Source organism: Phasianus colchicus, chromosome 11 (assembly GCF_987193195.1).
Source record: "Phasianus colchicus chromosome 11, bPhaCol1.hap1.1, whole genome shotgun sequence".
Classification (NCBI taxonomy): domain Eukaryota; kingdom Metazoa; phylum Chordata; class Aves; order Galliformes; family Phasianidae; genus Phasianus; species Phasianus colchicus.
In genome coordinates, this window is record NC_143446.1 from 13,636,119 (window position 1) to 13,657,647 (window position 21,529).

Here is a 21,529-nt window from a genome sequence, read left to right on the forward strand (position 1 = left end):
GGCGCGCCGTCGCCGCCTGCCCCGCGGCCGTGGGCTTCTCTCCGCGCTGAAGAGGCGAGCAGCAGCCCCCCGCTTTCTCCCGCAGGATCGCGGGGCGCGGGTCGAAACTTATTTTCAACAAGTTTTTTTTATTATTATTATTTGTTCTTCCCCCCTCCCTTTTTTTCGTTGTTTTTTTTTTTTTTTCCCTTTAATTTTTTTTTTTTTTTTTTTTTTTTTTTTTTTTTTTTTTTTTACATTTCCCTGTGCGTTAATTGTTTTAGCCCCCCTCCCCTCTTTCGATGTGCGGCTTTGGACATGCGGAGGCTACTGCAACCGTGTTGGTGGATCTTTTTCTTGAAAATCACCAGCTCCGTGCTCCATGATGTGGTGTGCTTCCCCGGTGAGTGAGAGCGCCCGGCGGTGCGGGGGGAATCCCGGTGCCCGCGACCCCCGTGGTGCCGGCGGGAGCCCCGAGGCCGCGTTCCCCGTGCTGCGGGCAGCGCTCCCGCGAGCGCCGGGGCTGAGCTCCGCGCTGCCGCGTTCCCCCCTCTCCGCTGCAGCGCGGTCGCCGCGGCGTGGGGCGGCCCGAGGGGGGTCCCCGGGCGATTCCCCGCTCTCGGAGGGCTGCCCGAGGGCTCCCGTCGAGCCGCGGGACCGGCGCCCCGATTCCTCCTCTCCCCCGCCGCAAACTTCGCTCCGCGCGGTGCTCACCCCTCCCGCCCCGCTCGTGTCCGCGGAGCTGCCCCGCTCGCGCCGCGCGCTGACCTTGGCGGGTTGCGGAGCTGCGCTCCCGCTCCGCGCCGGGGCTGACACCGCGCGCCCCGCGGGAAGCGGCGATGCGGGCCGCAGGCTGCGGAGCTCGGCGCCTTCCCGCCCCTTCCCGCCTCGCGCTCTCGGCGGCGCATCGCTGTTCCCCCGCACCTTCCGCCGAAACGCGGCGGCCGCGCTCCGCGCCCGCCCGAGCGCCGCTCCCTCTCCGCGCCCCGCTTCGGGACCCGCGGCCCCGGCAGCGCCCCCGGCCCGGGGGAGCTCGCGGCTCGGGCCGCGGTGCCGCCGCTCCCCACCAGGGGCGCTCTGTCGCCGCCGCTGCCCCCGCGGGGCCGCGCTGCTTCGGGCTGAGCCGCCGGGCCCCCTCGGCTCCGCGCCGCCCGCTCGTGCGCTGCTGAGCGCAAACCCGTACGCCGGGCTGCCCCCAGTCCTCAGGGTCGTCCTGAAAACGCCTGAACCTCATCCCGAGCCTCTCTCTCCCCCACGTGGTTTCTTTATTCTCTTCCCGGCTTCGCCACCCTCCCGTGGGGGTCACGCTGGGCTGCGCTCCCCGCCGTGTGTTGGGTACGGGACCAGCCGTGAGTCGTGGCCCCGCGGCTCCTCCCGCGTGCTGCAGCCGCTGCCCGGCTGTGGGCTGCTCCGCGTGTGCCGGCGGGAGCGAGGCTGCAGTTCTCAAAGCGTCGCAGCAACTTCCACTTTTTTTTTTTTTTTTTAAATACGCTTCATTTTTATTTCTTTTTCTAACCTCAAGTGCGGAGCTGAGCAGGTAGAGCTGCCACATCCCGGTCTTTCCAGCAGCTTCTCGGATGGTAAAATGATTGGAAGCGAGAAGAAAATAAGCTGGAGAGAGGGTTAATACCTCTGCAGCTCTTGAAGAAACATTTATCTCCTTTGTATTGATTTCTTCTCAATTCCAGCCCTCAGAGTGAAGCCTTTCTCTCTGGTTCTGATATATATTGCACAGTAATTACATCTAGAAGGCAGGCTCTAGGCACGCTTGAGGAAAACAAGCTGCGATGTGGGCTTAATGTGACAATACTGTGAGACTTGCAGATTTGGATCAGTGGTGTTTGAGCCTGCTAATATTTGCATTGTGGTTTGATTATCGGGGGGGGGGAGTAGGTCTGTGGCTGTTGGCTGTGTGTAGGTGGGCTCTTCATTGCCAGAGCTGTAAAACAGCTGTGTAATACTTGGGGCTGTCTCTGGGCCATCCATCGCTAAGGGTTTGCTTGGGAAGCAGGCTGTTGTGCAGGCTGCATTTATCCTTTGTCCGGAGAAAACTGTGTCAGACCACAGCGACTCTGCTGCTCTTTCATACCTTATCCTGAAAAGCTGCAATTCCTGGGCTGTGTGTGTGTGTGTGTGTGTGTGTGTGTGTGTGTGTGTGTGTGTGTGTGTGTGTGTGTGTGTGTGTGTGTGTGAGGGGTAGATGCGCTCTGGACTCTGATCATGCATGGGAGATGCCTGAGGCAGGGAAGCTGCAGGGAGGATCTCAGTGGACTGGAACAGGACATTGGTGCTGACAGCATCCAATGGCAAATCATTGGAATTTGTGTTGGCGGGGAATCCCAGCCGTTATTAACCATTTCGTGTCTCCTGCGAGTGTTTCAGTTCCTCTCATGCAGCTTCCCAAGGAGCTGAGGTGTTGTTACTTTGTGTGCTAAGCAACAAGCACCTTTCCCCCCTCTGCTTCGTATCCAGCTCTCTTTAAATATAAGAAGTCACTGTTTGTTTTTCTCCCTTCTCATTCACTTTGTGAAGAAGCACATAGGGTAATTTTTCTTCAAAAAAAATAAACAAACCACTCTCCAAACAAGCCTTTGCAGTATTCTTTCATTAGGATTGCAGTCAATACTCATGCTGTAGTTAGGTGCATGTGTTGCTGTCCCTTTGGTTGCACAAACAGATAGGTAAGGTTTTGCTGTTCCTGAAGTGTTAAGTTCAGTGCATTTCTCTGTGGGCTTGTCACTGGTAATTGCATTGCTTAATAAATCAAACCAAGACAAGGTAGAAGAGGTTGTTTCCATGGGGTCTGTTTGCTCATTAATCTAAATTCACGGCACTGAGTATCAGTAAGATGTAAATAGTAATCTTGCTGTGATACCCTTCTATGTAGTTTCTCAGTGCTCTGCTGAGAGATAAGTACTTTCTTGTAAAGGAAAAAGTGCACCTTTGTGCGTCTGTGGCTGTTGCTGTGACAGTCCTGTCATCTCTGGGTGATAATTGTTTCCTTTGACAAGATGCACAAACCTAGATTAGCTCTGTCTAAATGAATGAAATTGTTGCCCTCCTGGTACCTGTCTGTGAATGGGTTTTGGGTTTTTGTGTCTTCATACTTCTGAGTCGAGAGGTAATCCTGCTGTAACTATTTTCTGCCTGGAGGAAAAAATAGCCTCAGAGTTTTTCTTGTGAACGAATCAAACGCTACTTTAGCTGTTCTGTCAAGGTGCTGAGAGGACTGCCTTTGTTTGCTCAAGGTTTTGCAGTGGAAGGTGTTTTGTGCACGTAGAGAAATACGGAACGTACAGGAGAGGGCCCTCCAAGACTTTATTTAGTCCTGTGGCTTTTATGAAGATGACACTTCTTACATTTTAATTATCTCTTATTTTCAGTGCCTTCTTAAAATACACTTTGCATTCCGGGAAGCCGCTAATGGAGTCCTTGCAGATAAAGAATGTTGAATGAGCCTTCCCAGGCTGTGTGAGCCGAGCCGGCTGGCACGCTTCTGGGGGCAGCTCAGGGAGAGCTTGGCTGTCCATGCAGTTTGCAGGAGCTGAGCTGTGGTTAGCACAGCCGGGATGTGGCTTTCTGGGGTCCTCAGGCAGTCAGAAGAGCTGCCTGCACTGGCAGCCAGAGAGCAGCGAGAGGACCCTGAAGTTAGGGAAGGGAACAAGAGGCCTTGTGGAGGGGAGGAAGTAAATGAATGCAAGTTAGGGGTAACTGGAATTTAGTTACATCTGGGCGTTGAAGAGATTCAGGTTTGTGTGTGTTCAGGCTGGGGATGCTGCTGTGCTTGGGAGAGGGAGGGAAGCTCATGCCTGTGTTCATGGGCATCTCTGGCTGTTTTCTCATGCCCTAGTTCCTCTTCTTTTTCACTAGGAAATGGGGAAGAAGGATTTTTAAATTAAAAAAAAAAAAAAAGTATGTTCTGATCAGAGCAATGAGGCTCTTACTGTGGGTGTAGTGCAGAGATGCTATCTTGTCGCTCACTGTCCCTCCTGTATTGCACTGGGAATCTCTGCTGAGCAGACAGGGCCTGCTGAGCCCTGTGAAGGGTTACCCTGTCACCTCTGCTCCTCTGCCTGAGAGCTGGAACAGCTGAGTGTTGGGAAATAAAGTGCTTTAGTGCAGCTCAAAAAAGAAACCAGTGTTAAGGTTTTGCTCACCCTCTAAACCTAGAACTGGAAGCACAGGGAGATTTGGGGACCACAGAAATTGCTGAAAAACACCTATTGATTTCAGTAGGGTGGTGGCTTTGCTCACAGCTTCTGTTTCTTTAGTGAGAGAAGTGATGTCTTTAGTTATATGTGTGCCCTTAGTTAAAACTGTGCTGTTATCAAGATGCTTGAGTTTGGTTGGGGTTTGCATCCAATTACGACAATCCAGATCACAGTGAGGACCCTGTTCACCTCTTGATCAGCACTCAAGGACTAACTTGGGGTTTTCTGAAATAGTGTTATTAAAGTTAGCTCTAAATTCAGTGTTTGGGTTTCATGGTTAAGTTAAAGAAATGACTTCAGACTATTAATCTCTACTATCTTTGGAAAAAATGCTAATCATTTGGTTGCTGCTCTTTAGCAGCCAAATGAACATGTGGCATGATGTGATCTAAAGCCTAAGGGTACCGTAATAGCACTGTTCTTTAGCTAATATATCACATTAATCTGTGAAATTATGGAAAAAATGATACTTACTTCTGTTTGCCTAAGTTGCTGTCCTTCCATTTTTAAAGATCAGAGTTGCTGTGCATTGACCAAACCGTAGTTATTTACATTTACGTGCTGTGGTGCTTAAACTGTTGGCTAGAATCAAACTTTAAGTATTTTTGAAAGCGGAATCTCACCTGAAAACAAGAATTCTTGAAAGGTATTCAGGCATCTGAGGGTGTAGGTGTGCCCTATGTAGGTTAGTTTCTGCTTTTATGTAACTCTTCTGGGAACTGCTTTAACTACCCTTGTACCCTTTTAGATGTTTCCCTTCTTTGCCTCATAACCCCCTGTTGATGCTTCTTCCAAGTGAAACCTGTAGGCCCAAGTTTTATTGCTCTGGGCTGGCAGGGATGTGACTCCATGGACTGCCATGGGGAATCAGCCTGTGTTGGCTTGGTGGAGATGTGGGGTGTTTGAAAGCAGAGCAGAGAAAGAAGAAGGCAATGACCACGTGCTTTCATAATTATAACAGAATGCTTAGATTGGAAGGGACCCCAAAGCCCACCCAGCTCCAACCCCGTGCCGTGGACTGGCTGCCCCCCCAGCTCAGGCTGCCCAGGACCCCATCCATGGCCTTGAGCACCTCCAGGGATGGGCACCCACAGCTCTGGGCAGCTGTGCCACTGCCTCACCGCCCTCTGAGTACAGAATTTCTCCCTAACATCTAACCTAAATCTTCCCTCTTTTAGTTTAAAGCCATTCCCTCTTGTCCCATTGTTTACCTTTCCCATTACTTGGTAGCTGGGGCTTGTAATCCACGTAGCCTACTAGACTGCTGCTGTACCTGACCTGTGTAAGTCAGTATGGCTCCTTTCTTCCTTCCGTCCTTCCCTCCCAGCTCTGCTCACACACAGAGCAGCCTAACACCACTGCAGTGAGTACAGGTGTATCCTTGGGTAATCAGGGCTGCACTGGCTGTGCCTCGAGGTACTTTGCCTTTCTGTTTACACTCCTGTTTATGAACAGCTTCTGGGGTGCAGTGGATTCCTGTTTGTTTTTTTTTTGTTTGTTTGTTTTTCCTTGAGCTGTAATATGTTGGTAGCCTAAGCAGAGACACCTCCCACCCAGAAAATGAACAGATGAATGGGGGCACAGAATGTGAGCAAAACAGTGAAGGTACTGAGATATTTCCGTGGGTATTGCTGTTCTGGTTTTCCTTTTCTCTGGTTCCTTGCAGTACTCTTGGGAAGCAGTGGAGGAGAATCATCTCCACATCTGATTGAGGGAGGAGGGAGAACATGGCAGAAAAAAAAAAGAAAGACATTGATGCAATCACTGTAAGATATGCCTTTATTACGCTGAATGGGCTCACCTTTGGGCAATTTGAATTAGTCTTTGAGAGAGCTATGGTTGAAGTAAAATCAGCTGGTACGTGGCCTTGTTGTTTTTAATGTGGTTTTATTATGCATCTCTAAGCTTGCTTGGGAGTTGAAGTACTAGTGTTCTTAATTATCAAGTCATTTGAATAATGATGAACCATTTTCTAGAACCTGAAGCTTGACCGCATCGTGCACCTGCCAGCAGAACTGACACACAAAATCTCAATTGACGTGGGTGTTGCAGTTTTTCTATGCATAAACGCTGCAGTGATGCCTGAATATGTTTATCCTGTGCCAGTGTCTGCTTCAAGGGACTTTGCATTCATAGCATGGAGGCCTTTCTAAGGAAAATCTAGGTGTTTTGAGACTTGGATGCTTAGCTAGGGAAAGCTGCTTTGAAAAATCCTTTTCTCAGCTTGCAGATAGGTAATGAATGAGACCTTGAGCTCTGAAGAGCTGCGCTGGTATTTTGAAGCGGAACATGGGATGTTATTTGGTCTTGTGGCAGCTGTTTTGTTCTCTTTTTAGAAATAAAATGTGTCTGTTACAGTTCTTCCGTTGGAGCTGGTTTATTCTGCTGATGCTAAGGGGCAGCTATCTGATAACCCCTTGCAAGCAAAGCGGGCAGTTGTTCAGTTTTCCCTCCTTCGCTTCTTCCATCCTTTGTCCTTGCAGGAGGCTTGGGAGCGACACTGAAAATAACCTAAAATAACCTAATACCTGCTTTAGTCACAGCACTGCATTGACTGTTTGTTCCTACAAAAGCATCTGCCATTTGGATTGGTTTTTAGCAGCCTGCTGTCTTAGCCCTGGAGTTCAGTGGCTGGTTTCTGTCAGGCTGGTAGGAAAGCAGGGTTGGCTGTCCCAGGGTGGAAGAGGCCTTTGCTGCAAGCAGAGGTGAGTAAGCAAGCAAGATAGGAAGGCAAAATCAATTGTACCCTGCACAGTCAATAAGCTGTTTCTCTACTGCAGAAGTACACAGAAACTCTTCTGTCCTGATACTTGCTTTCTTTGGACATTGTTTGATTTCCAAAACAGAAAGATGTCCATGCAGAAACCCCTGCAGCACCGAGGACCACTGCTCTTTGAGTCACTGTTTGGTATGCTTAGAAGATGCTGTCTTGTTGAATCTATTTTAAAGTATCTAAAGTACACGTCATCTTAGAGCAAGTTTAGTGTGTTGTTTTTTTGTTTTCACTGGATGGGTGTTCAAATCAACCTCAGCTTTGTGAACCTCAGTGTGAGGCTGTTCCCTCCCCTCAGCCTATTGCATCCTCATTCTCTGTGGCTGGATATATTTTCTATCTCACTCCAGTGGGAAACTTCAAGTCCAGACAGCAAAGATGGGCAGTAGCTTTCAAATAATTAAATACAGATGTGCATTACTATCACACATGAGTTTCACCATTATTTTTTCTATTGACTTTCATTGGTATTTAGATTCCTATTGTTCTTGCAGCCTCCTGGAGACTACAGTAAGGTTGTGCTCCAGTCAAAGTGGAAATGAAGTCTGTGTGGCATAACTGTCTCTGAAACATTGCATCCATTGTAGATGGAATGAGAGGTAGGGCGGAACTTTTCTGCTTGTTGGCCTCAGTGCTACAAGTAACTAGCTTATTATTACAGTGCTGGAGCCTGTGTGCTTTGTATTTTAAACACAGATTTAAATACAACATACAACTAAAATTTGCCTGTTGACAGCAGTTGCATCATCTTTTAATTGGTGAGAATTGCTAATGGAGTATTCAGGTCCTAAAATTAGTTGTTTATTTTCCTTCTCTTCTTTTGCCCCAGGGTTTTGCATCAGATTATATGGCTTCTGCAGATCTGTTTGTGTTCCAGCACAACACCTTTGTGCAGTTTTAGCTATTTAAGTAAGTGTTAAAAACACAGGCTCGGTGACAGTACTCTTGGAAGCTGTGACTTTTTAAATGGTTTCTTACAAGTTTGTTTATGCATTGTAAAATGCTTCTCTTTTGTTTACTGTGAATTAATTCATTGTTATCTTTGTAAACCTGGGGCGCAAAATGTTGCAAGCTTACAGTGTTTTATCTTAACATAATGGTAGGTCCTCAGCTTTTGCAAATTGTCATAGCACCGTTGATGCTACTGTTTCTGTGGCAGTTTTTGTCAGGTGAGGATTTGTGCCAAAGTCCTCCTGTGATTGTTCTGAAAAATGGCTCTGTGTGTTCTTTACAATATTTCCACGGGCAGCCTTTGTCAAAGGTGCATGGTTTTGGTACAGTCTCTGTACTTTGTGGGGAGTCTTTCTTTTGCTGTGTGATGGAATGTAGAACCATGTCTGTGTGATTCTTTGGGTGAGAAGCTGAGATGTGTAGACCTTCTGTTAAAATCCTGCCTTTCTAGAGGGATGCTCATCATGCACAGCAGCCTTTGGAGTCATTGTGGTGGGCTGTACTCTGTTCTTTGACCAAAGCTGTGGCTGTTGCAAAGGAAGGTGTGAGATTTGCTTTCAACAGATTTTTTTTTTTTTTTATGGGGATTATTTGCTTTACACCTGTTTTGAAGTCAGACCCAACTTCTTTCCATTGAATAAGATAGCCACCAAAGATGAAGCAACCTAATGAGTGGTTATTGCAAATATTTTGTGATTATCATTCTGGAATAACTGAGTGGATGTTAGGTGCAAAGCTCAACCTGCACACACAGAGCTGTGTTAATAACTGTTCTGTATCTTTTCTACTTTTCTCTACCAGTTGAAAGAGCCCTCCGGTATTTTCTTCCCATGAAAGTACTTACATACTGCAATCAATCCATATCACAGTGTCCTTCTGATTAACTCAGTGACCTGAGCTGCACAAGCCTCTTGCTATCAGATTTTATCCGGCCTTTGAATAATTTTTACAGACTTTTTTTTTTTTACTTTTCTCCAGGTTTTTATGCAACTTATTTTTAGAAAGGTATACACCAGACCTAAGCATGGCTCTTACTCATATCTTGTATGCACAGTGCTGCTGCCCTTTCTGTTTGTCCAAGGATTTCTAGCGGCCTATTTTTCTGCCACAGCAAGAAGGCTCACGTTGATTGTTTGCCTAGCATGACTTCTAGATGGCTATCAGAGCCAGTGCTGAACAGAATAGTCTGCTGTTCACTGGATGTGGCCCTGATCACTAATTCTTGCTGTTTTTAGCATCATTTTAATAAACTCTTTGAATAGATCTCTATTTTTTTAAAGTGACTTCAGTAAAGCCAGAAAGGCAACTTTACCATTACAAAGGCAGGCCACTCTAACAGTAGTACTCTGTGATCTTAATGTCTTAAATTTGTCTTTTGCTCTGTTGTGTGTAGTTTTTTTTCCCCCTCTCCCCAAGCAGTTTGTAAAGGAGGAGATGTTGGTGCATCTCGTAATGATGCAGATACCACTGAGCCTCAGCTGGAAGTCAAGGAATGGTTGGCCATTTGGGTGTAACCCCAAGGAGGTGATGGATTGCTTCAGAATGTGTTTTTCCCCATCCATTCCCTTGCCCCCTTATTGTTAATCATCCTGCTGTATTTGGTAGAAATAGCATTTCTTCTAATGTCCTATTTTCTTCTGGTGGATGTGGGTAGGGGGGAAGTGGGCATTGAGCTGATTGTGGGGGTTAGGAGATGTGCCTTGTTGCTGTGACCCTCTTTCCATTAAGCTGTCTTTCCTTGGATGCTTTCAGCCCTTCCCCATGGTTGTCTTGGGGAAGCTGTACTGTGCACCAGATGGGGAGGTAGCTAGCTTTTCCTCCTGTTAATATGATTCTGTCTGTGAAGGGAGAGATCTCTGTGACTGATGGAAGTCATGGAGTCCAGTGTTCCAACCTTTGGGCCTTCAGCAAAATCTGCTGATAAGATCTGATCCACTGCTATCAGCTAATATTGGATCAAGTTCTGGGATGATGAAAGGTTCATAAACTTGATTGTTGTTGATTGTAGGCAATATGTCCTCCCTGCTTCAGGAGGGGAGTAGGGTGGGCCAGACCCTGGCCTTGTGTGCAGCCTTGGGAGCTGGAGGAGTTGTGGGGCAGCTTGCCAGCAAGGCTTTCACTGACATTAGAAGTGATGGACTAGATGGCTGTCATCAGAAGCCCCTTCCAGCATCAGTCAGTGCTGTACAAGTTCTTTCTGTGCACCCTTTAGCACCTGGTTGCTCCTTCACCACGAGCACTGGGCTGCTCCTACTCTGAGTCCATGCTTGCAGAAATAACATTTACGTGCATCTGCTGCAGGCTGTGTGAGCTCCTGGTCAGCCTCTGCTGTGCACAGAAGGGGAGCGTGGTGCCCAGCATTCTTACTTGCTAGAGCGTGAAGCCTGCAAGTAATGATAATACAAATGTATTTCAATTTGTAACCTGGCCTTCTGTATCAAGATTGGACTACTTCTGTTCTGTTGCACATGTGCATCACTTGGGGAAACATGCTGATAGTACTTAACATTTAATTGCTTCTCTTGATTTTATTTGTAAATTAGAATCTAGACGATCTGTAAGAAAAACCAGTGGAGCTTAATTGGACAACGTTTTAGAGTAACAAAGAGAAAGAGACATGCATCTCCACAGCATTTGGTGCTGAGACAAATGCAAACTTATTTATCGATCCATACATATGCTGTCATATTTTAACTACCATCTAAGCTGGAGGTCATCTCTATACGAGATTGCCTGAGAATCTGTCGATCTTATCGCGTCTTGTACTCATTTATAGTTGTTTCCATTTCTGGCTTTGTTGGAGAGACAGCTAGTGTTTCAACCTAAATTAAAATCAATAAGAAGCAATTTCATTTGTTTTTAAACTACCGGAGCAGGCTTTTTTTTTCTAGTAAAACTCTGTATGTGCAACTAAGTCACTTGGTTCATTCCATCAAGATAATTGCCAGACCTCATTAATTCCTAATTTTTGCATATGTAGGAATGGGTTTATTTTCCAGTGTACCTAATAAAATGTCAAATATGATTTAAAAATAAACATTTATTTTAAATCATCGCTGGGAAGTAAATGCAGTAAAGAATATTTGGCAGTTAGAAGTAATTTAAAACCAGCTGGAGAGGAAGCATATGCTTGGGAAGCTGTGCTGAATGGGTAGCTGTAACCCAGGAGAGCAGCACTGGCAGGGCAGCACAGGCTTCCCCTGGCGTACTTGGGCAGCACTCTGCAGGGATGGCTTCCAGTGGAAAAGCTGGAGTCTGGATCTTTGTGCCTTCAGTCCTTGGCTTGGTTGTGTCTGCATCTCACTAATTCATGTAAGAAGCTGTTGTCATGTTGTCAGCTGGCTCCTTTACCACACAGCTAGCAGATTGCCAGCAATAACAATTAACCTGGGTCAAATTCAGCATGGAATAGAGACTGAAACACTGTTGGTACTTCCCAGATAAAGCAATGGTAAACCAGGGCATAAAATTAGAGTAAAAGTCTGAAGGTTAATGCTGTGATGAAGAGTCCAAAACAGGATGTGTTGCTGTGCTGGTAGGTTGATCACAGGCTGCAAAAAAAGTCCTCTTAGGCCTGCAGCATGGGGTTCCTGAATGGGCAGAGATGAGCACACTGCTGTGTAATGGTTGCCCTTGATGGCAGCTGATGGAGGTTCAGCTTTCACTGGCAAGGCTTGCTGACACCGTTGTTGCTATCTGATGGGAAGAATTAGTTTGTCTTAAGAAAAGGCATTCTCAGAAAGGGCAGACCACCTGCTATGGAGAAGATGATTTTATGTGGAAGCTTTTGGTGTTTTCTCAACCTTTTGATGTGAAGATGGGTACGTAGCGTTGTTGGGCCAGTGTTTACAGAGCACTGATAGTTTAAGCATTCTTAAAATTCTTAATCCCGAATCCCAGAACCTTTCAGAGGGCCTTAGTTTCATTTAACCTTCTTTGAAGCTCCTGAGTATTGAGTCTACCTGTTACTTTAATCTCATGTTCAGTTTTCTCTCACATTTTCCTTTGCTTCCATTTCCTTTCACTGAGATATGTTAATGAATCAATGAGAGGGCAAACAAAAGGCATGAAGAGGCAGATCTCGTTACCCTGGCAATCAAAGTGAGAGTCTATTCCTTTAAGTTGCTGCTAAAGCAATGTTTTATAGGAACAAAACGTAATTAGTAACTACATGACACTGATGAAGAGCATGTTTCCCTCACCCTTGAAAGGAACTTGAGATATGTGCATGAACTGTTTGAATATGATTTCAAAACAGCAAAAGATTTCTTTTTAATTTAACTTATCACTTAAAATCACACAGGAATTTTTGCTTATGTGCCAAGAAGCCAGCTGTGTTTAAAGATGGGAGTAGACCTGGTGCACGGTGGTCCAGTAATGCAAGGTAGAAGTGAATTGTCCACACACTAGTAACACCTGTTAGAAGTGAATTCCAAGGTGGAGTTTGTCACTCAGATAATGTCACTGGTCTCTGTCAAAAGGTGATTAATACCTCACATCAAGCATTTTGTGTCATTAAGCAGTGTGATCTTTTCTGATAATTAGTATTCAAGATGAAACACTAGTAAGGAAGCTTTTTTTTTTTTTTTTTTTTTCATCAGGCCTGAGCAGCCTTATATGTTCATGGTAGTTCTGATTATACCCTCACACTTTACTATTTTGATTGCTATCTTGATCAACGACTCTTTATTTCTGTAGTCTGAGATTGCATTCTCCTCTTTGCTTCTGTACTTGAGAGCCATCAGCTTTGGGTGTAGGCAGTGTGCAGTGCCAGACACATGTGAGGCTTGTAGGATGCGTGCTGTCAGTGGGTAACAGCTCTGGCTTGTCTCATTTGCACTCTGTTGGTAACAAGTTCACTTGCTAAATAATTCCGTTCTGATCTTTGGTTTTTAATTTACCTGACAGTTCAGCTTTCTGCTGAACTGAAGAGACTATGAGCACCCACTGTAATAAGGCAGTGCTCGCTTTCTTTTTGAAGCTGGGTGTTTTTAATCTATGTACACTGAGCGTGAGTGACAAGAATTGTGTTTCGATTTGCCTTTTTGTTTCTATTCTTGAAACAGTTGCTGTCCTGGAATCTGCTACATTTGATTACGGTCCTTGGAAATAAAACTGAAGCTCTGGACCTGACTGAGAGTGGTCTTGATGAGCTAGAAATAAATAGAGAACACTATTTCTGTTCTCATTGACCACCTGGGCCATGCGGTATTGAGCAAAATAAAAGATCCAAGACAGTATCACTTCCTGTCTGCTGAAGGAAGGCGATGAGTTGTTCACTGCATCCTTTGGTTCTTTTCAGTGACTTTTGCTGCGATCAATACAAGCAGCATCAACAAAAAATGTTGCAGACCCTTGTGCTAGTTTTTGTGCTTGCAAATGAAGTGAAGAAGGCTGAATGTGTTTTGCTGCTTAAGCCTTTGCTGTCATTTCATGTGCGCTGCATGAGAGGCCTGCTCACCTGATGGCATTTCCTGACTCTTGTTGTCTTACCTTCCAGGAGGATGCTTCAGGAGTACCATGCTGGTTATGAAGCTGTTAATATTTTGGTTTTGTCCATGTCAGAAGAAAAGCTTCAGAAGTGTTTCACGTGGACTGTAAGGGTAGTACAGTGAGTGTCTCTAATACTTGCAGTTTCTCCTCAGAAGGAGCTTAGGCTGCAGAAGTGGCTGTTACTTAGAACTGACAATACTTTTAGAACGCTGCTTTGGTGTTCCTTTGCTCATTCATCTCTGCTGTCTTATTGAGAGTTCTTTGTGGTTATTCTCATTGCCTTTGCTTTGGGAGTTCCTGAGCCATCTTCCTTGCTGCGAAAGCAAAATCCAGCAAGAACCAAAGTATTGCTTTCCTGCTGTGCTGTCCTTGCTGTAGGCAATTACCTCTGATCTGCACAAATGCTCCCACTGGGACTGGGGACTCCTTTTTCTGCCCCATCTCTCTCTGGAGTAGCTTATGCAGGGTTTACTGTCCAGGTCTTAGGTACCAGTTTAGCATTCAAAGTGTTATGTACTGCTTTGGAGAATCATAGAAGGTCTTGGGCTGGAAGGGACCCGGTTCCAACTCCCTGCCCTGAGCAGGATTGCCTCCCATCATATCAAATTGCATAAACCTCCACCCAACCTGGCCTTGTACACCCCTGCAGCTCTCTGGGCAGCCTGTGCCAGTGCCTCATCATCCTTAGAGTGAAGAATTTTTTTAGAATATGTTTGTGTATGAATACTATTGCTTTTAAAACTTGACATAATAGTAATTAAGCTCAGGATTTGTATACCTGAATAGATTTCTTCCATTTAAAGTAGTTAGTGGGTGTATTAGAGGGAGTATTCAGCAAATGTTGTAGTAGAGTAGAAATGATTTTGAACTGGGAGCTGATACCATGTCTGAATCATACTTATAGATGAAATTATGAAATTAGGTGGGTTTTTTTTTTTTAATTTTTTGGAAGAACAGTTTTCTTCAAAGAACATATGAAGCTACTTTGAGTAGGAAACTGATAATTGTGCTGACATCTGGTTGCCAGCACCTGTTGAGATTACACAAAAAATTCAACCAGTATGGTGAAAGGCTAGGTTGTATAGCTGCATGTAATTGCTTACACAAGACTGTTGCCTTTGGTCTGCAAAGCCTTCCCTACAGTGTGGACTCCTACCTTGAACGTGATGGTGCAACGCCAGATGAAATCTAATTAGTGAGTGATTTACTGGAATGTTGAGAAGAAAAGGCTATCTGCTGCAGGGTATGCTGATAAAGAACAATGATATTTCATTGCAGTTTCTTCCAGTGGCGTTCGTGTTTTATTGTTTACGTGTTGTTTCATCAGTTTGGGCAGTTTGTGTCATTGAGGGGAAATGTCTGGAGATTGCTTGTTTTCAAACACTAATACCTATAGACTTTTTTTTTTCAGTGACTAAAACCAGTGAAGAAGCAAGCTATTTGTGCCACTGTTTTTGAAGTCAGATTGCTCCCTCTTTCTGACTGTGCTTTGCTTTATCAATTATTCATTTTCTTCAGTGTTTTCAGAAAGAGACTGAAGAAGCAATAGAAGCTGTGGCAAAAGAATTCGTACAATATGAGGGTGGCCTCCCATTTTGTTCTGTCAGCCCACAACATTAGAGATGGATGCTGCTGGTATGGCAGCAGAGGCTGAACCTTCCCAACCATATCCCGTTGCATGTTGTTGCTGTGGGACAGATGGCAGCAGAGGGGCAGTGTGACAACATGGTGTCTGCCGTGGAAGTGCGTGTGGAGCAAAAAGGGGGTGTTACTGAATTCCTCCAAGCAGAGAAAATGGGAGTCATCAGTGGCCACTGAAAGTCTGTGGAGACCAAGCGGTGGATGTGAGCACAGTGAGGCAGTGGGTGGTGCATTTCAGTACTGCTGATGACAGTGGAAGACAAACCATGTTCCAGATGGCCATTCAGATTTCTGTGAGGGCGGCACACAAGCTCTTGCTCATCTCTGGCAGAAATGCATAGCTAATGGTGGTGGCTATGTTGGAAAAGAGCATTTTGTAGCTGAGGATTTGCTTTATCAAGTAGTGTCATTGTGCTCTTTGCATCTGTTGCAGTTTCCAGGAAAACAAATAGGAAGTGTTACTTTCAGAGCAACCTACGCACGTACTGATGTTCTGAAAACCAATTTAATTCTAGCATGTATTTTAATACAAACTTCAGCTATATTTTTCTTTGCCACTCCTTCCTCATTTCAGCTGTTTTCAGTTCTGTGCCAGAAGTATTTGTGAAGCCTGGAATTTTCACCGTGCAACATGAGAATTCTGCAAGTGACAGTTAGAAGGTAATTGCATGGTATGATAGAGCAGATCACAGGTGATTTAGCAAAGGCATAAAATAAAAAATAATTGAGGGAATACGATGATAATTTTGAAGAAGGATAAAACGACAACAACACAAATAAAAAAGCAAGCCCGAAAAACAGCTGATTTTGGGGGGCAGTGTGTTGTAGGATTTCAGTCCTAGGGCTTTCTGGTGTCCTGGTTTGAACTTGATTCTGAAGAAATATAGGAATTTAAGTGCTGTGGGTTGCCTTGGCCCTGCAGACCCCAATGTCTCCTGATGTTCCAGTATCCCTGCGAAGGTCGCCAATGGACAAGGCTGTAGCTGTTTTTGAAATGACGAAGCTGGACATACACACTAAAAATACCCTCTAAAGTTGGCTTGTGTGTAACCAGCACTTCTCCAGATGACAGTCTGCATTTTCATCACTTCCAGGATGTTGCGCCAGGTTGAGTTGCTTTTGCTTTTGTTACTGGAGTTGGAGCTGACAGCTACAGAAAGGCTGAACCCAATACCCTGTCTCCCACGTGATGAGGGCCAGGGCAAAGACATTGCACCCGTGGCTGGCAAACTGAACTCCTTTGTTTTACTTAGAGCCAAGTCATTCCTGATGAAGATGCAATTAAAGCTAATTAGACATGAATGGTTTGGACCATGTTCATCACAATGTACTCATGTACATAGTCTTTCCTGGCTCCTTGTATTTCTGTATTACGTGTGGCACTTAAAAGACTGCAGGGAAAAGAGATAACCACAAAGGTATCCTGTTGTTACCTTGCATTCAGAGGTGTTGTTTTGGTCAGAAGTGTATGGTGAGATTCCTTCCTGTGTTCTTTCAGCAGTGTGAGCATGGCTTGTGGGTTTGGTTAACATGGGAGCTTTGGTACACACCAGTTAGCAGCTCTGAGGTGTGGCTGTGTTTCATCCCTTCCAGACTGACTCAGCAGGGTGCTTGCAGGCTTACAGATGGGGCTTAGAAGAGCTGCTATGCTGGGGTGGGGTGTTGCATGCCCCAGCAGAGGTGATCAGGGATGAGTTGCTGTTGTGAAAAAGGAAGTCATCATCTCCTGTGCTGCATTTAGCTGGGCTCAGCTGCCTGTGGGTGTGAAGTGGCAATGGATGCTATGCCATCAGAGAAGTCTGGCTTGGTTTTTCCTTTAATAGCCTGAATGCTTTTTAGATATACCTGTTTACAAACCCACCGTGCAGTTCCAAAAAAAGAAGCCTTTTTGTAAGGCTATCTCCATTTTCATGTCTTTCTGACCTCGCGGTTGCTACTGCTGTCCCTGTACCCAGCGAGCTTCCATTGTGTTCTCTTCAGGGTAAGTCTTGCTCTTGAACTTCATAATCATGAAGTCAGTGTCAATACAGCTGGAGGAAGGTTTGTAACCTTCAAAGAGGACAAATAGAATTAGTGTCTCCATTCACCTTTCATCAGATAGCTCTCCTCTAAGAGAGGCCAGCCTCTGGTATAAACTCATGTGCAGTGGCAAAGAGTTTAAAAAAAAAAAAAGAAAAAAAAAGATAATCATCAAATAGCATCTGAAAAAGCAGTTCTTTTTGGTGAAGAAAGCAAAATTTTTCTGGTTGATAGTGTTGGTATGCTATTGATCATGCAAGAACCAGCTTAGCAAGTTTGAGATCTCATTTTAAAAGGCATCCTTCTTAAATATTTGGGCATTCATACTCCCCCTGGGTTGATCAACTGTTTGAAATGAATTATCTCACAGTGCTGTCACAATTAGAGAACGGCACACTCGGGTGAAGGGGTTTGTCAGTTTTGGAGACTGGAGAGAGATGCTTAGTGAAAATGAACATCCTCCCAAGTTTAAATTATCTAGTTAAAACACCTCCAATTACATTACTGGATAGAAGGATTTTTTCTTTGCTTTTTTTTTTTTTTCCCCTCCATGTGCAGAAGTGCTAGCAGAAGACAAATGACATAATTGGAGGGGGTGAAAGAGAGAGACTTTATATGTGCTTACTTCTAACAAAATGAGAAGGATAAGAAGATAGTGCCAAGGAGCAGCCTTCAGACATCCTAATCCTGTTTGGTTGCAGGTCTCAGTCTTTGTAGGTCTGTAAAGCAAGGAGTCAATATTTGAGCCAAGTCACAAATAGCTTTCACGTTACACAGGAGTGCTGTCTGGTGCTTGCTGCCATCCAGCCTTTCATGTAAGAAAAGGGTTAAAAAAAAAAAAAAGAAAAAAGAAAAAAGAAAAAAAGCACATATTAGTGTGTATAAGCAGCCTACTTCTTGCTCTTTTACAGCAGTGTATTATCTGTTGCACTCAGCTGACACATTTCTTTTTGCACAAGATATAGAAAATCAGACCTATAGCAAGAGAATGCGCTCTGTTTAAATTAGATATGGAGGTTATGACAGAAAAAGATCATTGAATAAAGAGGTTTTTAAACTAGCCAGTGAAATATATGCACCAATTCAAACTTTGTCTTGCTGGGATATATTAATAGAATACGAGGAAGAACACTTCCTTTGAAGGTTAGAGAGTAATTTATGTAATTGTGTTTGTGTAATTTGACTTGAAGATACGTCCTTGCAATTTGGTAAACTGTAGATCATGTTCTGATATTGTGTATATTTTTCTTGTGCCTCATATTGACACATCTAATTGCCTTATGAATACATATTCAGTTTGAAGCCATTGCACTGCCCTCTGCACCTTGAGAAATTCACTTTCTGGTCCGTGGAGATGATCTCTGTGTGGATCTTATCTGTGCAGCAGCTGGAAACCTTTGCTTGCTTCCTTGAAAGTATATGGCTAATTGCTATTCTGCATAGCTTCATTCTGCTGTCATACAGCAGAATAACACCTACTGCATGATGCCTTAATTTTTCCCCAGTGTCAGGGTGCAGAGGCAGCGGTCACAGTGCCCATGTGTTGGAGTAGCCCAGCATGCAGGTGTGCAGCTGCTTCTCTGCTGCAGGTGTGCTTCCTGCTGGGCTGCGGGAGCAGAGCAGCTTTGATCAAGGCAGTGATCACATGCATCAGCACAACATGTATGTAATCATGAATATTCTGTTCTAATGACAGTTGCTTATTAGATGGATTTTAAACTCAGAACAAGATGGGAGCTAAAACACGTAGCAGAATAAGGAGGAAGCTACCAGTGCAGTGCTGCGTTGTTGGTAAACTGCTTTGAAATCAGCAGGAGATGTTGAGTGAGTGATGATGCGTATTTTGAAGGAATTAATACTTTGTGTTGAGCTTGTTGAACCAGAGAGTCTGAGACAGGACTGCTCTCGGCTGATGAAGCAAGGAGAAATTTTAAATTTGGGATGAAAGCTCAAAACACTGCAGAGAGAAGTAAAAATAAATTGGTTAAGATATGTCCATGGGAGTGTTGAGGGTACAGAGTCATGCTGCAAAGTCAAGTCACAATAAATCTACGTATAGACAAAGCAGATTTGAAGCTGGGTTTTTACTGGGCTTTGTTAATTTCTCCATTGCTGGGGCCTGAAGAAATGACTTAAAGTCATTGGAAGTGTGAAATGTCTGATCTGTGCAATTTTAAAACTCTTTTTTTTCTTTACAGATCATGTTGATAATGCACCTCTTCACATATGAATTGATTATTAAATGAATGGTACAAGGCTTGAAAAGAAATGGCACTGTTTACAGCTTACTTCTGTCCTTGGAATGAAATACTGGCTGTGTGGTTCAGAGCAGACAGCACTGAGTGAAGTTAAGCTTAATAAAAATAGACCTACACATGACTTTGCATAAGGGGGGGAATCAAAGGACTAGCAAATTTGCATAGATAACATTTGAATTGTTAATTCATTTTGCACTTCATTGCAGGGATGTAATTTTTAATTAAGAATAAAATGTGGTAGATATTTTAAATGGGAAATGATTATAATTGCAGATGGAAATTGAAGTAATGAGAACTGGTTTAATTAATTGTTAAAACTTCATGTTTTTCTTCCATTTCTTGTTTATAAACTCATTGTCTGCGGACACCAATGGCTGTTTTACATACAGTGATAAGGTGTGAAATATTGGGAGCAATTGGGTCGTGTCAGTGCTTGGGGCACTGTTTGTACAGATGGACTTAGGAGCACCTTTGGTGGATGGACTTTGCTGCTTGCAGGTTTGGTGTGAAATTGCAGTGTAAAAACTCTGCTCCCAAAACATCCCTAAGGAGATTTGAGGCACAGCCTGTTCTGAGCAGCTTTAGATGCTGCCCCTGTGGGCTGTGAGAGTGGGCACCACTGAACCTCTCCGTGCATGGCTGCTTTGTCTTGTTAAGTCTTTGCTACGCTCTTTTAAGATTTCCTGCTGTGTTTCTCTAAATTCAAGGTTATAAAACCCATAAAGCAAACCTTTCCCGTTCAGGTAAGCTTGCCAACTGCAGAAAAGAAGAATATTTTTAGAGAAGTCTTAGCAATGGAGGATCCTTCTGCTACTAGAAAGCTTGGTAAACTTACTCACCAGGCTTAGAGATTTGCAACCAGAGAGGATTTTGATGTGAACAGAATTAGTGTTGCCACTTATATTAAGAACCATGTATGAAGTCTGTCATCTCTGACTGCGGAGGGACTTGGAGAGAAGTACAATTAGCACTAATTGGAGTTGCGTCTGAATCATCTGTTTGTTGGTGTGAGAACGGACCCTCAAAGTGATTGGCAGGGATTACCTGTCTGCTCTGATTCCCTGCAGAGCTGCTCTGTTGCATTGCAGCACATCACCAGCGCAGCGAGTGTTTAGCAGGAGACCAGCTAGTGTGCCTGAGTGATCCGTGCAGTGCCAGCGCTGAGCTTTCATGTGAGTTTTACACAGTGTGCTGGGTACAACAGCCTGGAATAAAGACGTACTAGAATTTTCTCCTGTAAACTTGAGAGTTTTGATTCCTGCAAATTTCATTGCTCCGTGCTGCTCTGTGGAGCGGGCACAAAACAAGGACTGGCATACCAAAGAGTTGTGTAACCTTTTCAATGCGTATGAGTTTTCTTTTCCTTTAATTTTTTTCCCCCTCATCGTTTGGAAAAAAAAAAGCACTTTAACTGAAACCTGCCTTGTGTTACCCATTTTGGTCTTGTGAAAAATTTCACCAAAGTAGGTAAAAACTATATATGTGGAAAGAAACATTTCTGCTTAGTTTTCTTGCCCCCTGGGTAAATAAAATAGAAACAGAAAGCAGGAATCTAAAGAGTAAACTAATATTCAGTAAAATGATAACATAATTTCCTTGAATGACATCGAACCATTTTTTTCCTCTGAAGTACCCAACCAGAGATATGAAGGATGGCAATGTCTCTAGGGTAATACACAACTGATAGCAGTGCATTCATTTGCATTTCTTCCCTTTACCTTGTGTTTCTTTTTTTTCCCCCTGAAGCACATGTGTTGGGAATTGGAAATGCAGTTTGCCTATTATACACTGACAGTAATCTTTCAATTTTTTAATGTAAAAAATAAGGCCACAAACAGCAGCAGCCATTGATGTATGGGGCTATTGATGGGAATTGAATTTGCGAAGGGAAAATGGGATTTGGTTGTAGTCTGAAATGATAATGATGTCGCCCAAATGGATCTGTAATGGTCATTCATTCATTTTTTTTTCCATAAATTTGTGGCTTAACAAAACATGTTTATGCAGGTGACTATGAAAGTAGTGTAGGTTCACTCTGAGTATGAGTTAATAGCTAATGGCAAATATTAAGTATGCGTAGTCTGAGCTTGAGCCTGTTCCCAAAGACTTTGTTAGGTGAAGGAAGGGTTGCTGTGATTTATTTCCCTAAGAGGGAAGGAAATGATCGGGGTAGTGCTTCTTTCTGAGATTTAGGCAGTAATGTA

General features: G+C 44.1%; 1 protein-coding gene across 1 annotated transcript in view; it reads left to right on the forward strand.

Annotated features, from left to right (window-relative positions):
* Positions 1-210: 210 nt before the first annotated feature.
* The window catches only part of PTPRG (protein tyrosine phosphatase receptor type G), a 378,843-nt gene continuing 357,524 nt past the window's right edge, over positions 211-21,529 (forward strand). Inside the window, exon 1 of the mRNA XM_031606378.2 lies at positions 211-382. Coding sequence (XP_031462238.1) covers positions 298-382 — 85 coding nt within the window. The 5' untranslated portion in view covers positions 211-297. The remainder of the gene's footprint in view (positions 383-21,529) is intronic.